Here is a 12,609-nt window from a genome sequence, read left to right on the forward strand (position 1 = left end):
CATACACACTCTAGGGACATAGGAACTTCACATCTTGTAAAAATGACCATAACGAGTTACCTTTAAGATTCAGTATTGAAGATGGCAATTCATTGTCCTTTTAAAACAGTACTTTTAAAGAAAGAGTAAGTAAACACTCGTTTTTAACTTGTAGTATGTATAACCAAGGTCATTGATGATAATAGAAGTAATCTAAAGGTGGTGGGATGAAGTATTTGTGCAAATTGTGGGAAATTCCTGCATAATATCTCACATCATGGACTTACCCTGACTCCTCTTTCCAGTTCTCTTTGTCTTTGCTTTGGTGTGTTTTCAGGACCCGCTCCAGCTCCTGTGAAGGAGAGATGGGAAGATCTTTTACAGGCTGGTTTTGTGTTTTAGTAACTATGGATTCAGGTGGGGGATTGCTTCGCATGACAAAAAAAACAGTAAAGATAGGATGTAGATAAGGGTCTATGTGTTTATACATACCTTTATACATGACACATAAGGTGCATTGTGCTGTAGATCGCCCTCAGACAAAGTGCCCTCTTCATCTGGATTGGGGTCAATAAAGTCATACGGGTCCTGATCTGCACACAATGAGATCTTATTGAGACAAGGCGGTTTTATTCTTGTAAAATGATATTTTAATTGCCTACTAGACACACCGGCTATGTAAGATGCTACACTTCTTGAGAAGAGAAAATGGCTTTGTTTTGCATTTTGTGAGATTGCTGGGAGTGTAGACTTTGTATAGGATTAGCATGTCAGTAAATGTTATAACTGTAATTATCAGTTGCAGCGTCAATCATAGGTAAAATAAAACTCACCGAAAAAAATGTCACATCAAAAAAAAAAAAAAAAGAAAACCAAAGATTGCTTTTGCGGTTTTGCATAATTTGCTGATGTCTTTGAACTTTTCACTTGACAACTAACAATTACTGGCTATTATAATGCTATTTAATGCCAGGAAGTTGTGGTGGCTTCAACAATCAAGTATCTGCAAAGTGGTGAATTACATAAACCTGACACTCTGCTAGTTATCAAAAATATACAGTTGAAGTAAGAATTATTAGCCCCCTTTTGATTTTGATTTTCTTTTTTAAATATTTCCCAAATGATTTTTACCAGAGCAATGAAATTTTCACAGTATGTCTGATAATATTTTTTTCTTCTGGAGAAAGTCTTATTTGTTTTATTTTGGCTAGAAAAAAAAGCAGTTATTAATAAATAGATATTAATATGTACTTTTTAGGTATTAATATGTATTAACAGGAACAATGTTCAGCATTATTGAGTACACCCTATTTTGAAAATAAATATTTTTTTATCAATGTCTCAGTGATTTTAGGCAATGTATTTTGGTGCATTTAAACAAAACAGATTTATTAAACAGATATATTTATTGAAATAATATTTTTGTCACCAAACACATTTAGAAATGGAAAGATAAAACAATTAAATTCAAGCAAAAAATTGCAAAAAAAAAAAATACAACCAACAAAATCTCAACTAAATATTTCCATTTTTTTCTTCTCTTGATTTTTCCTCTTTTTTTATTTGTATTTTAAATTTTTCTATAACATATAAATTTGGGTGTACTAGTTTTTGGACCGCTATCATAAGTTATTTTGTTAGATAAGCTCCAGGTTTGGCTTCAATACTGACTAATATAACATATATGCATAACTAAAATATTGTATGGCTTCCTATTAAAAATATGAATTTAAAAGATACATTAGTGAGGGGTGTACTTATATATGCTGATCACTGTATTATAAATGGATAGTATAATACCTTTAAGGACCTATTATGATCAAAAATGTACCTTTTGAAAAGGCACTGCTCCAGTAACAGACCTTTATTTCTGAGAGTGTAGGACACCAGAGTTACAGCCATGAAATTATTCATGACCAGAGTTTTAACAACTACGTTTTAAAGACGTCTCATCCAAATGACATTCAAATGGTTCAGGTTGCTGATGTGGGGGATTTTTTTGTTATATTTGGGCCCCAGTTATGCATCATTTAAACCACAAATGTCAAACCCAGTTCCTCGAGGGCCACAGCTCTGCACGGTTTAGCTTTAACCCCTAAGTAAACACACCTGATCAAACTAAATCAGTCATTCAAGCTAGTTTTAAATATCCAGGTAAGTGTATTGGTCGCTGGTTCGAGCCCTGGCTGGGTCAGTTGGCATTTCTGTGTGGAGTTTGCATGTTCTCCCCATGTTTGCATGTGTTTCCTGGGTGCTCTGGTTTCCCCCACAGTCCAAAGACATGCGCTATAGGTGGATTGAATAAGCTAAGTTGGCTGTAGTACATGTGTGTGAATGCAAGAGAGTATTGGTGTTTCCCAGTGTTGGAAGGTCTTCCGCTGGGTAAAACATATGCTGGATAAGTTGGCGGTTCATTCTGCTGTGGTGACCCCTAATTAATAAAGATACTAAGCCGAAAAGAAATTGAATAAATAAATGGTTTAAGAATCCAAGAGTTGTTGTTTTTTTAATTAAATAGCTTAAACTGGTTCCTCTGGCTGCCCCTAGCTCAAATGACAAGCTGCGCCTATGGCTGTGATGTGATAGCTACCAGCTAACCAGCAGGATAACATGCAATGTCACGAAGCTCAAATCATCTTAAACAAGTTTCTCAAAAAGTTCACTATACTTAAATGTCCTCCACAATCACCAGATCTCAATCTTTAGCTTGTGGTGAAACAGTACGCATCACTGACGTGCAGTCATCAAATCCCACATACATCTGCGTAATGCTGTTATGTCAGTATGTGTCATATCACTGAGGACATTGTTGAATCTTGCAACAGAGAAGTAAGGCGGTTCTGAAAACAAAATAGGCTCCAACCCCTTACTAACAAGGTGTATCAAATAAATTGTCAGAAAAGTGTGTAGGCCATAACCTTTAATGCTGCATAAAGGTTAAAGAAACAGTGCAGTTATATTGTTTATATTTTAAAGGTTAGCTTTAAGTGAGGCAAAGGTAAGCTACAAAGTAAAAATACATCTGTCTGAATAAAAAAATGTTAATTGTAAATATCTACAGTAATGTCCATTAATATTCGGACATTGAGACAGTTCTAACAAGTTTAGCTCTTTACACCAACACAATGAATTTGAAATTAAATAAACAAGATGTGATTTAACTGCAGACTTAGAGCTTTAATTTGAGAGTATTTACTCCAAATCAGGTGAACGCTGTAGGAATTACAATTTGCATATATGGCTCACACTTATTAAGGGTCCAAAGGTAATTGGACAGAATAACAATCATCAATCAGATCTTCACTTTTTAATACTTGGTTGCAAACCCTTTGCAGTCAATTTCAGCCAGAAGTCTGGAAAACATAGACATCACCAGATGCTGGGTTTCATTCCTGATGGTGCTCTGCCAGACCTCTACAGCAACTGTCTTCAGTTCCTGCTTGTTCTTGGACATTTTCCCTTCTCTTTTTTTTGTCTTCAGCAAGTGAAATGCATGTTTAAAGCTCAGGTGATTGACTCTGCCTTGCATAACATTGCACTTCTTTCCCTACAAAAACTCTTTGGTTGCTTTTGCAATATGCTTTGGGTTATTTCTTCATCTGCACTGTGAAACACTGTCCAATGAGTTCTGAAGCATTTGGCTTAATATGAGCAGAAAATATTGCCTGAAACAGAATTCATCCTGCTGCTTTTGTCAGCAGTCACGTCATCGATAAATACAACAGAACCAGTTCCATTGACAGCCATACATGGCCACGCCATGTCACTACTACCACCATGCTTCACTACTTAGGATCATGAGCAGTTCCTTTCCATCTCCATACTTTTCTCTTTCCATCACTCTGGTAAATGTTGATCTTGATCTCATCATAGGATGTTGTTTCAGCACGGTGGAGGCTTTTTTAGAACTCTAAACGGGCCTTCCTGTTTTTGAAGCTCACCATTGGTTTACATCTTGTGGTGAACCCTCTCTATTCACTCTGCTAAAGTCTTTTCTTGATTGTTGAGTCTGACACACACACACACCTACAGTACCTCCTAGAGAGTGTTCTTGATCTAGCCAACTGTTGTGAAAGGTGTTTTTCCCGGGAAAGAATTCTTCAGTCGTTCACCACAATTGTTTTAATGGTCCTCCGGGTCTTTTGATGTTGCTGAGCTCACTGGTGCATTCTTTCTTTCTTTTTAAGAATGTTCCAAACAGTTGTTTTGGCCATGCCTGATGTTTTTGCTATCTCTCTTATTTTATTTTTTATTTTATTTTTTGCTTTATGATGGCTTTCTTGACTGATTGGATCTCATCTTAAGGGTTGACAGTAACAGATTCCAAATGCAAATAGCACGCTTGAAACTCTGGGCCTTTTATCTGCTCATTGTAATCGGGATAATGAGGGAATAACACACACCTGACCATGGAACAGTTTAGAAGCCAATTGTCCAATTACTTTTGGACCCTTAACAAGTGAGAGACACATATGCACATATAACTGTTGCAATTTATACACCGTTCACCTGATTTGGATACTCAAAGTAAAGTTGACAGTCTGCAGTTAAAGCACTTAATGTTTGCTTCATTTCAAATCCATTGTGCTGTTGTATAGAGCTAAAAATGTTGCGATTGTGTTGATGTCCAAATATTTATAGACCTAACTGTGTGCATATATGTGTGTGTGTGTGTGTGTGTGTGTGTGTGTGTGTGTGTGTGTGTGTGTGTGTGTGTGTGTGTGTGTGTGTGTGTGTGTGTGTGTGTGTGTGTGTGTGTGTGTGTGTGTGTATGTGTTTTTGTGTCATATCAGGACATAAATCTGTACACTGACATAGGTATGACACATGTATCTGTTTGACACAGATCTGTTTGTCTAGTTTCAATGTATAGTTTCTATTATGAAGTTATTACTATGGTACACAACACAACAAAACATCTTTTATGAAAAATTATTTATGGTTAATAATACTAATGCTGAAAACACACCTTTGTTTGAGTCAAGCTTTGTGAGCAGAATGTGTGCGTCAGCCCGCGCCGTTTCTGACACTTGAGAGTGGAGACTCATGGTGTCATCATCAGATGGCTGCGGAACAGGAGAAAGAGAAAACACAAGATTTTTTTTGTCTGTTTTGTAAGACACACCTGCTGGAAAACTCTTTACATTATTGACAGTTGTTTTACTCCCACAACAAAATTCTTCGATCATCCTACTAGATTATCTTTCGTCATGCTCAACTGGTGTTTCCAGCTCAACTATTCAAGAGCTTTTGTGCTAACGTGTGGTATCTTTTTTCATCAAGTGAAAAACAGTATTCTTTGTATTTACAGATCTTCGTTGTACTATCCACCTTATTTTGCAATGCGGAAATTAGATCTTTTCTGTGAATGTGCAAGACTTTCATTTCATTAGTCACACTAGGTTTTAGTTTGATGAATGCCTGTTTTGTTCTGTGAGCGAAGACTTCCTTGTGAAAAAAGAGTGACAGTTTGTATTGAGTTGTCAAAAACTTTGTGTAAGATGTACAGGTTAAGTATCCCACTAAATGGCTAAAAAAACTCTCAATTTATTTAGTGCTTTGCAGTCATGTTCATAATATGGCATGGCAGTTTTTGAATGACTTTTGTGTGTTACAGACTGATGTAATGTCACAGTTTCTGCTGTTTTTACTGATGCAGCAGCAAAAACAGATGCCATTGGCTATTATCAACATCTCAACCAACAACATACCAGCAGCACTCTGTACATAAGTATGAACTGCTTTTCTAAAATAATCTAGCTACTAAATTTAGTCTACTTTATGTAAAAAAAAAAAATTATATATATATATATATATATATATATATATATATATATATATATATATATATATATATATATATATATATATATATATATATATATATAATATATATATATATATATATATATATATATATATATATATATATATATATATATATATGTGTGTGTGTGTGTGTGTGTGTGTGTGTGTATAGGATTAAATAATGTAAGAAAAAACTACATAGTGATATTGTGAATAGTGTTTTATTTTTTACATTTAGTTTCAAGCATAATAGTAGGCTAATCATCACAGATTGACCATTACATTCAATCCTTTAATGGTAAACGTCTTTTTAGCAATTCTATTCGCAAAAAATACCCTTTTTACATTTTTTTTCTGACATACAAAGGAATCAGATTTTTTTTCTGCATTACATAGGCATTATCCGATTGTATGAATAAAACCATGATGTCTGCTCCCAAATTGTCTGATGTTCTGGGCTGTGTTTCACTATAACATTGTCACTTAGTAGGCTACGAAGACTGTACATGTACATGTTAACTAAAGGAATACCATTTCTATGTGTGTTTACCGATCTATACCCTAAAAAGTTTACTTAAGGTACAGTATACCTTCTTCCATGCAGTGTTGCAAGGTGTCACCCCTGGTGGTGGTCATGAATTGTTTGATTTGGATAGAAATGCAAAGAAATTAACTTATTCCCAATTCAGTCCCCTCTCACTTTGTATATAAAATATTCTGTCATCAAGGAGATGCTATTAATATGCAGGTTTTTAAGAGGTTGAGTGGAAAGAAAGAAAAGTCAGTACACTGTGTTCTATCTACACACATGCCACAATAAATGTTATCTTTTCATGTTGAAACTAATTGCGACGTGCACATTTTCAAAGTTTCTTTTTCCGCAATGTCGCAGCAAAACAGCATAAACTACAAAGACAATGATCACCTCAGGTACTGATTATGTGCTATATTCAGTGTTAAAAGCTATCAATGAGAGTTTGATCACAATTGTCCATTACATTTATTGCCATACTACTGATAGCAGCAGCAGATAGTGTACCTCAGATTTGAAAATGAAAATCAGTGACTCAATGTCAACATCAGTACTGCTAGTACAACAGTCTGTTTAATAAAGTTAAATTGTTTTTATATGTATTCATTAGATTATAACCCTTACCATTGTGTTCCCTACAGTGCAGTGGCTGATATTTAAATGAATGACTGGTATTTAAGTGTTTTGATGTGTCGACAGATAAATTACTTGCTGTTAGAATCTTGTTGCATCGCATCTTTTTAGTAAAAATTGAGTTCAATTATTTGAACTTGCAGAGTAGACATGATTGAGGCAAATTCCGAGGTTGTTATATATTAAACCATATATTGTGCAAATTATTTTTATTTGCAACAAAAAAAAAGATCCCTGATTTTACCAAATTTACATTAATTACTAAAGCTCTATCCACTGTGTCAAACATGATGATCTTGCAAAACTGGAGGTTGCACATTAAAGAAGGCACTTATAGGATCCTAGTTGTTTTTGTTTGGGTTCTGGCATTTTATACATGTATTACATTCTGTTTATTTTATTGAACTTACAATTAAATTATTTCTTAACCCTAACTTTCAAATATAAAATAAATGTTTTTTAATTTGATTAAGTATACCAGCACCTGTATTATGTTTCTTTTAAAATTTAGCTTCCTAACAAAGAAATACATTATTTAAAAAATATATCAAAATAAAAGTCAGATATAAAATCAATGTTTCATAGTGCTAATAATGGTAATTTCTAAATTTTATGAGCTATAAATCTTGAGAAGACTTGTTATTAAACTATTGTTACAATTTCAGAAAGTTGTCTATTGTAAATCATGATCAATCATTGTTTTTGACAAATGAATAAATGATGCACAAAAATAACACTTTGTCATTACTTTCATTGATTTGATGCATGAAAATCTGGTTTCATCTTTGACTCATAATATAAAGCAGCTAAAACAATAAAATTGAATCACACAAGAAACCTTGTTCGCTTTCAAGATGAGGCAGGTGAATTTATATACAGTAGCACCTTTAATTCACAAAGCTAATTGGAAGTAGGTTACATTTAACAAAAATTCACAATCACAAAAGATTTACAAATGGCCATGCACATTCTGAGATATAAAAAAAATAACGTGGTACTTTGTGTGTGTTTACCTCTGTAGTCGACAGTCTTTTGTCACCATTGTCACTGCCAATACCTGAGTCAGGGCCGTGGTTTTTACTAGGATAGAAATCTTCCATACTACACAAACAAACAAGCAAACACATACGCAGTTAAGCAAGATGACCAATAACACAACATCATAGTTTCCTTTAAAGAAACTGATAGCTGGAATAAAATAAGAAATAAATAAATAATCAAATATCAATTCATTCATTAATTTTTCCTTCGGCTTAGTCCCTTTTTATCAGGGGTCGGCACAGTGGAATGAACCGCCAACTTATCCAGCATATGTTTTACACAGCAGATGCCCTTCCAGCTGCAACCCAGTACTGTGAAACACCCATACACTATGGCCAATTTAGTTTATTCAATTCACTTATAGCACATGCATAAACCAGAGCACCCGGAGAAAACCACGCGAACAAGGAGAACATGCAAACTCCACACAGAAATGCCAATTGACCCAGCCGGGACTTGAACCAGTGACCTTCTTGCTGTGAGGTAACAGTGTTAACCCCTGAGCCACCATGCTGCCTTGATTAAATATTGTCAGGATGAAATATACAAAAAATTAGGATATGAATTGTTACAACAGTTATTAAAGTTAAAGTTATTAAAATGTCTTGTCACTATGACCTTCTAAACATCCCACAGATGTTATTGTGCCCATATGTTTGTGGCTTGATGTCATCATACTGCCTTTGCTGTTACAATTATCATTTTCAAAAATGTACAAAAGCACACACATCACTTTGAATTGGGTGCTCAGTCAAAAACGCAAAAAGTGCAAGTTATAAATCCAAAAAGGCAGCAACACCAGAGCTCCAAAAATGCAAATGTATTCAATTAAAAACAGCTGACACAAAGCGTCTAATGTTTTGAGCACACGGCTCTTCATCAGACAGTGTTCATCACAGTAAGGTGCTCCTTTTTATACACTTCCGGATCACATGATCTCCCATTATCTCAAAACAAGAAAAAATGACAACTTAGGTATTCAAAATTAAAATACAGAAACAAACAATAATCACAAATTAAAGAAAAGAGAATATAACAAGGAAATAAAACAAAAAACATACAACAAAATATAGCCAAAAACCTGTACCCAAACACCTAATTAAACATTAAAGAATTATTATAAAGGACGAATGTCAAACCCCTCATTTAAACCTCTTAGTGACAATGTATCTAGAGTGAAAATGCAAAAGGCTTCAGGTTGTAACAGCAATTTAATAAGATGCGAATTTTTAAAGGCCTACTCGTCTTACCAAGGGAACATAAACCACATGGGCACTGCAACATCTAGATTCTCTTGCGGTCTTGCACAAAATAGTGCCTCGCTTTTTTTCCTTTTTTTTGCTGTATGGGGATGTGTAAAAGTTAACGTTTTGTAACTGAAGTTGCATTGTAAACAATTCCTACATTTAAAATTACCATGTGGCATGGCATTTAATAAATGTTCTAGATCAGCTACAACCAACATATTCCGGATGTTAGATGTTCTTTTGTGTACTAAACAAGGTGAATTTTTCAAAACATTCTTTGAGGGTAGGATCACTTGAAATAATATGCCAGTGTTTTAATAGCACTTTATTAATGTCTTTAGTCACCGGCGAATATTTCATATAAAAATTAATATGACGATCATGCTTTTTTGTTGTTTTTTAACTAAGCTATCCTTTTGTATTGTATAATTTTTGTTATAATTCCTTGTTATATTCTGTTTTCTTTAATTTGTGATGTAACATTATGGTTTGTTTGTTTTGAATATACCTAAGTTGTACAATTTATAAATGTGTATTTTTTTTGTTGTTGTTGTGAGATACTAGGAGATCATGTGATCCAGAAAAGAAGCACCTTACTGTGATGAACACTGTCTGAGGAAGGTGTGCTTGAAAATGCATAAATTTGCATTTATGGAGCTTTGGTGTTGCTGCCTTTTTGAATATATACTTTACAATTATAACTTGCCCAACCATTTCTAACTGCAGTCCTGTCTGCTTTATGCTTGCCTTGTTTACTGTTGGATTACTAATACTACAGTCAGCTGCTCTAACAACTCGTTGGGGGGAAAAAAAACACCTCATTCAAATTTGAGATTTTTTCTTTTTTGGCGAACTATAAAAAGATTTGCTTCAAATGAGGATGGTAACCCGGCTCGTGTCAGCATCTGCTATACATTGCTCCCAATCAAACATATATATGATGTAAAATATGATGTAGCTATAAACAGAAACAACGAATTATAGATAAAAGTAGATAAGGTTTCAGTGACATTAAAAAATGGAAGATTAAAAAAGTGTTTCTGTGAATTTCTGTGAAATACGTGTTTATGACATGATTCATTGGGGCTATAAATTGGTGTTGTTGGTAGATGAAATCGCAATAAATAGATGGCAAAAGGCTGTACGGACCTGTCAGTCAGCTGCTGAGGTAAACAGCGTTTTCCCAGAGAAGGCAGGTCAAGTGTGTCAGGCTTTTTATCCAGACGACATGCCTGCAGGTTCAGATACTTGAAGATGTGGATCTTTCCCTTCAGGCAGATCTGAAAGCAAAAAAGATTAATTAACAAACTGACAAAAGATGAGATGTCACAAAACCGCTGTCTCTTTTTTTTTTTTTTACTGAATTCTATTTATCAAAGAGATGTCAAAGAAATACAGGAGTGGAACGATTTAAGAGACCACTTGAACAATTCACCTTCTCTGGATTTGTAATTTATGGTTGTGTGTTTGAGCCAAATGCAATTATTTATTTAATTCTGTTAACTACTGATGTTTCTTACTAGGGCTGCACGACATTGGAAAAATCTGACATTGAGATATTTTGATTTTGTGCAATATATATTGTGGTATAGCTCTATTTGGAAAGAAATCATTAATTGGGATCGATTGGGGCTGATTTTATAAGGGTATGAATCATGAACATATGAGAGCTTTACAGTCTCTTAAAATGCCTTTAAAACACATGTAAATGGTAAAGTTTCCCTCTGTTAGGGTTATACTTTGCAATTGACTCGTGAATGAATCTAATGTATTCTCAGCTGTTGTTGCTGATCAATTATATTCCTCACTCATCATTGCATATCCTGCAATGTGATTATTATGGACACACACACACACACATTAGGATATCAATGCTAAAACAATATATTGTGCAGCCCTATTTCTTACCATGTGTAAAACTAAACATACTGTCATTGAAAGCAATATATTTGCATAAAATAACTAAACAAACATCATGTTTTAAGACATATTTATTTTTTAATTTAAACAACAAAATTACAGTGTTTGATAGGATAACCCTGATTTTTACACGAAAAAAAAATTAAATGTTATTCTGAACAAATGTAATAAAAAAAATTAAAGTGCACCTATGATGCAAAATTTACTTTTGTAAGCTGTTTAGACAGAACTTTGTGTAGGTATAGTGTGTCCACATTCATATTGGTGTGATAAAAACACATCAAGTCTCTTATTTAAAATTTCCTGACATTAAAATAGGATAAATATCCCAGCGATTTTGAGGCCCACCACATTACCACATGACATAGGAGTGCAGTTTGTCCCGCCCACTGAATTGATTGATGGGAGCATATTATGTCTCCATAATAACGTGTAAAAACATGGCCACAGAACAGGATTTGCAAAGAAACTGGGATTAAAAGATCTGTTCCAACATTCTGTGATCAGCTGCACCTCAAAAATGAGTTTTTAAAACAGAGCATTTCTGTAATAAAGAAAACACACAAATAACAATCTTTTTTATTTGAAATCTGAAAAAAAATTACTCAGACCTTTATAGAGTATTATTAAATATAATAATAATAATTCTTTACATTTATATACTGCTTTTCTGGACACTCAAAGTTCTTTATACATTGGGGGAATCTCCACCAGTGTGCATCATCCACCTAGCAGCCATATTGCGCTAGACTGCTCACCACACGCCAGCTGATTGGTGGAAAGGAGACACAGTGATGAAGCTAAAGTAAAAATAAGATATGGGGATGGTTAGGAGGCCAGTGGGCAAATTTGACTTTATTCTTTTATGAAGAACAATTTTTAGCAAGCACAGAGAGTCAGGACCTCAGTTTAATGCCTCGTACGAAATACATCGCTCACTGTACAGGGGCATTAGGACCCTCACAAACCCTGCTGGTCTCACTAACACCACTTCCAGCAGCAACCTAGCTTTCCTATGTGGTCTCCCATCCAGGTACTGACCGGGCGCAGCCCTGCTGTATGCATTTTTACAAAAATATTCTAAATTTCCAATAATGGTAAATAATATTTTTAAGAAGCTAATCTGCATATTACAATAATTTCTGAAGGATCATGTGACGCTGAAGACTGGTGCAAATGATGCTAAAAATTCTGCTTTTCCGTCACAGGCATGCCTTAGATTAAACATATTTAAAAAATGTTTACATTTAACTAAATATATTAAATAATTATATTTTTGTTTAGCGAACATAACATTTTAACATAACATTTAAACTCCAAAACTCCAAACGTTTGAACCAGAAACCATTCTTAAATCACTGTTCAGATTCAGTACAATGCAACAACTTTAGTAAAAGCGGATTTATTTCTCAGAAACCTGTTCAGCTTGTATTTTCAAAATATGTACAG

The 12,609-nt window shown here is 34.3% G+C and overlaps 1 protein-coding gene across 5 annotated transcripts in view; it reads right to left on the reverse strand.

The window, feature by feature from the left end:
* The window catches only part of lrch2 (leucine-rich repeats and calponin homology (CH) domain containing 2), a 108,876-nt gene that overhangs the window by 54,714 nt on the left and 41,553 nt on the right, over window positions 1-12,609 (reverse strand). For all 5 annotated transcript variants that reach the window (XR_015491448.1, XM_087253763.1, XM_087253762.1 and 2 more), the window contains exons 6-10: window positions 10,390-10,520; window positions 7,966-8,053; window positions 4,949-5,045; window positions 472-572; window positions 267-331 (exon numbers count right to left, since the gene is read on the reverse strand). Coding sequence is in view for 4 of the 5 variants with exons in the window: in XM_087253763.1 (XP_087109889.1) it covers window positions 267-331; window positions 472-572; window positions 4,949-5,045; window positions 7,966-8,053; window positions 10,390-10,520 (482 nt within the window). In the remaining variant the exon portion in view is untranslated. The remainder of the gene's footprint in view (window positions 1-266; window positions 332-471; window positions 573-4,948; window positions 5,046-7,965; window positions 8,054-10,389; window positions 10,521-12,609) is intronic.

Source organism: Danio rerio, chromosome 5, assembly GCF_052040795.2.
Source record: "Danio rerio strain M-AB ecotype USA chromosome 5, GRCz13ab, whole genome shotgun sequence".
In the NCBI taxonomy this organism is placed as follows: Eukaryota; Metazoa; Chordata; class Actinopteri; order Cypriniformes; family Danionidae; genus Danio; species Danio rerio.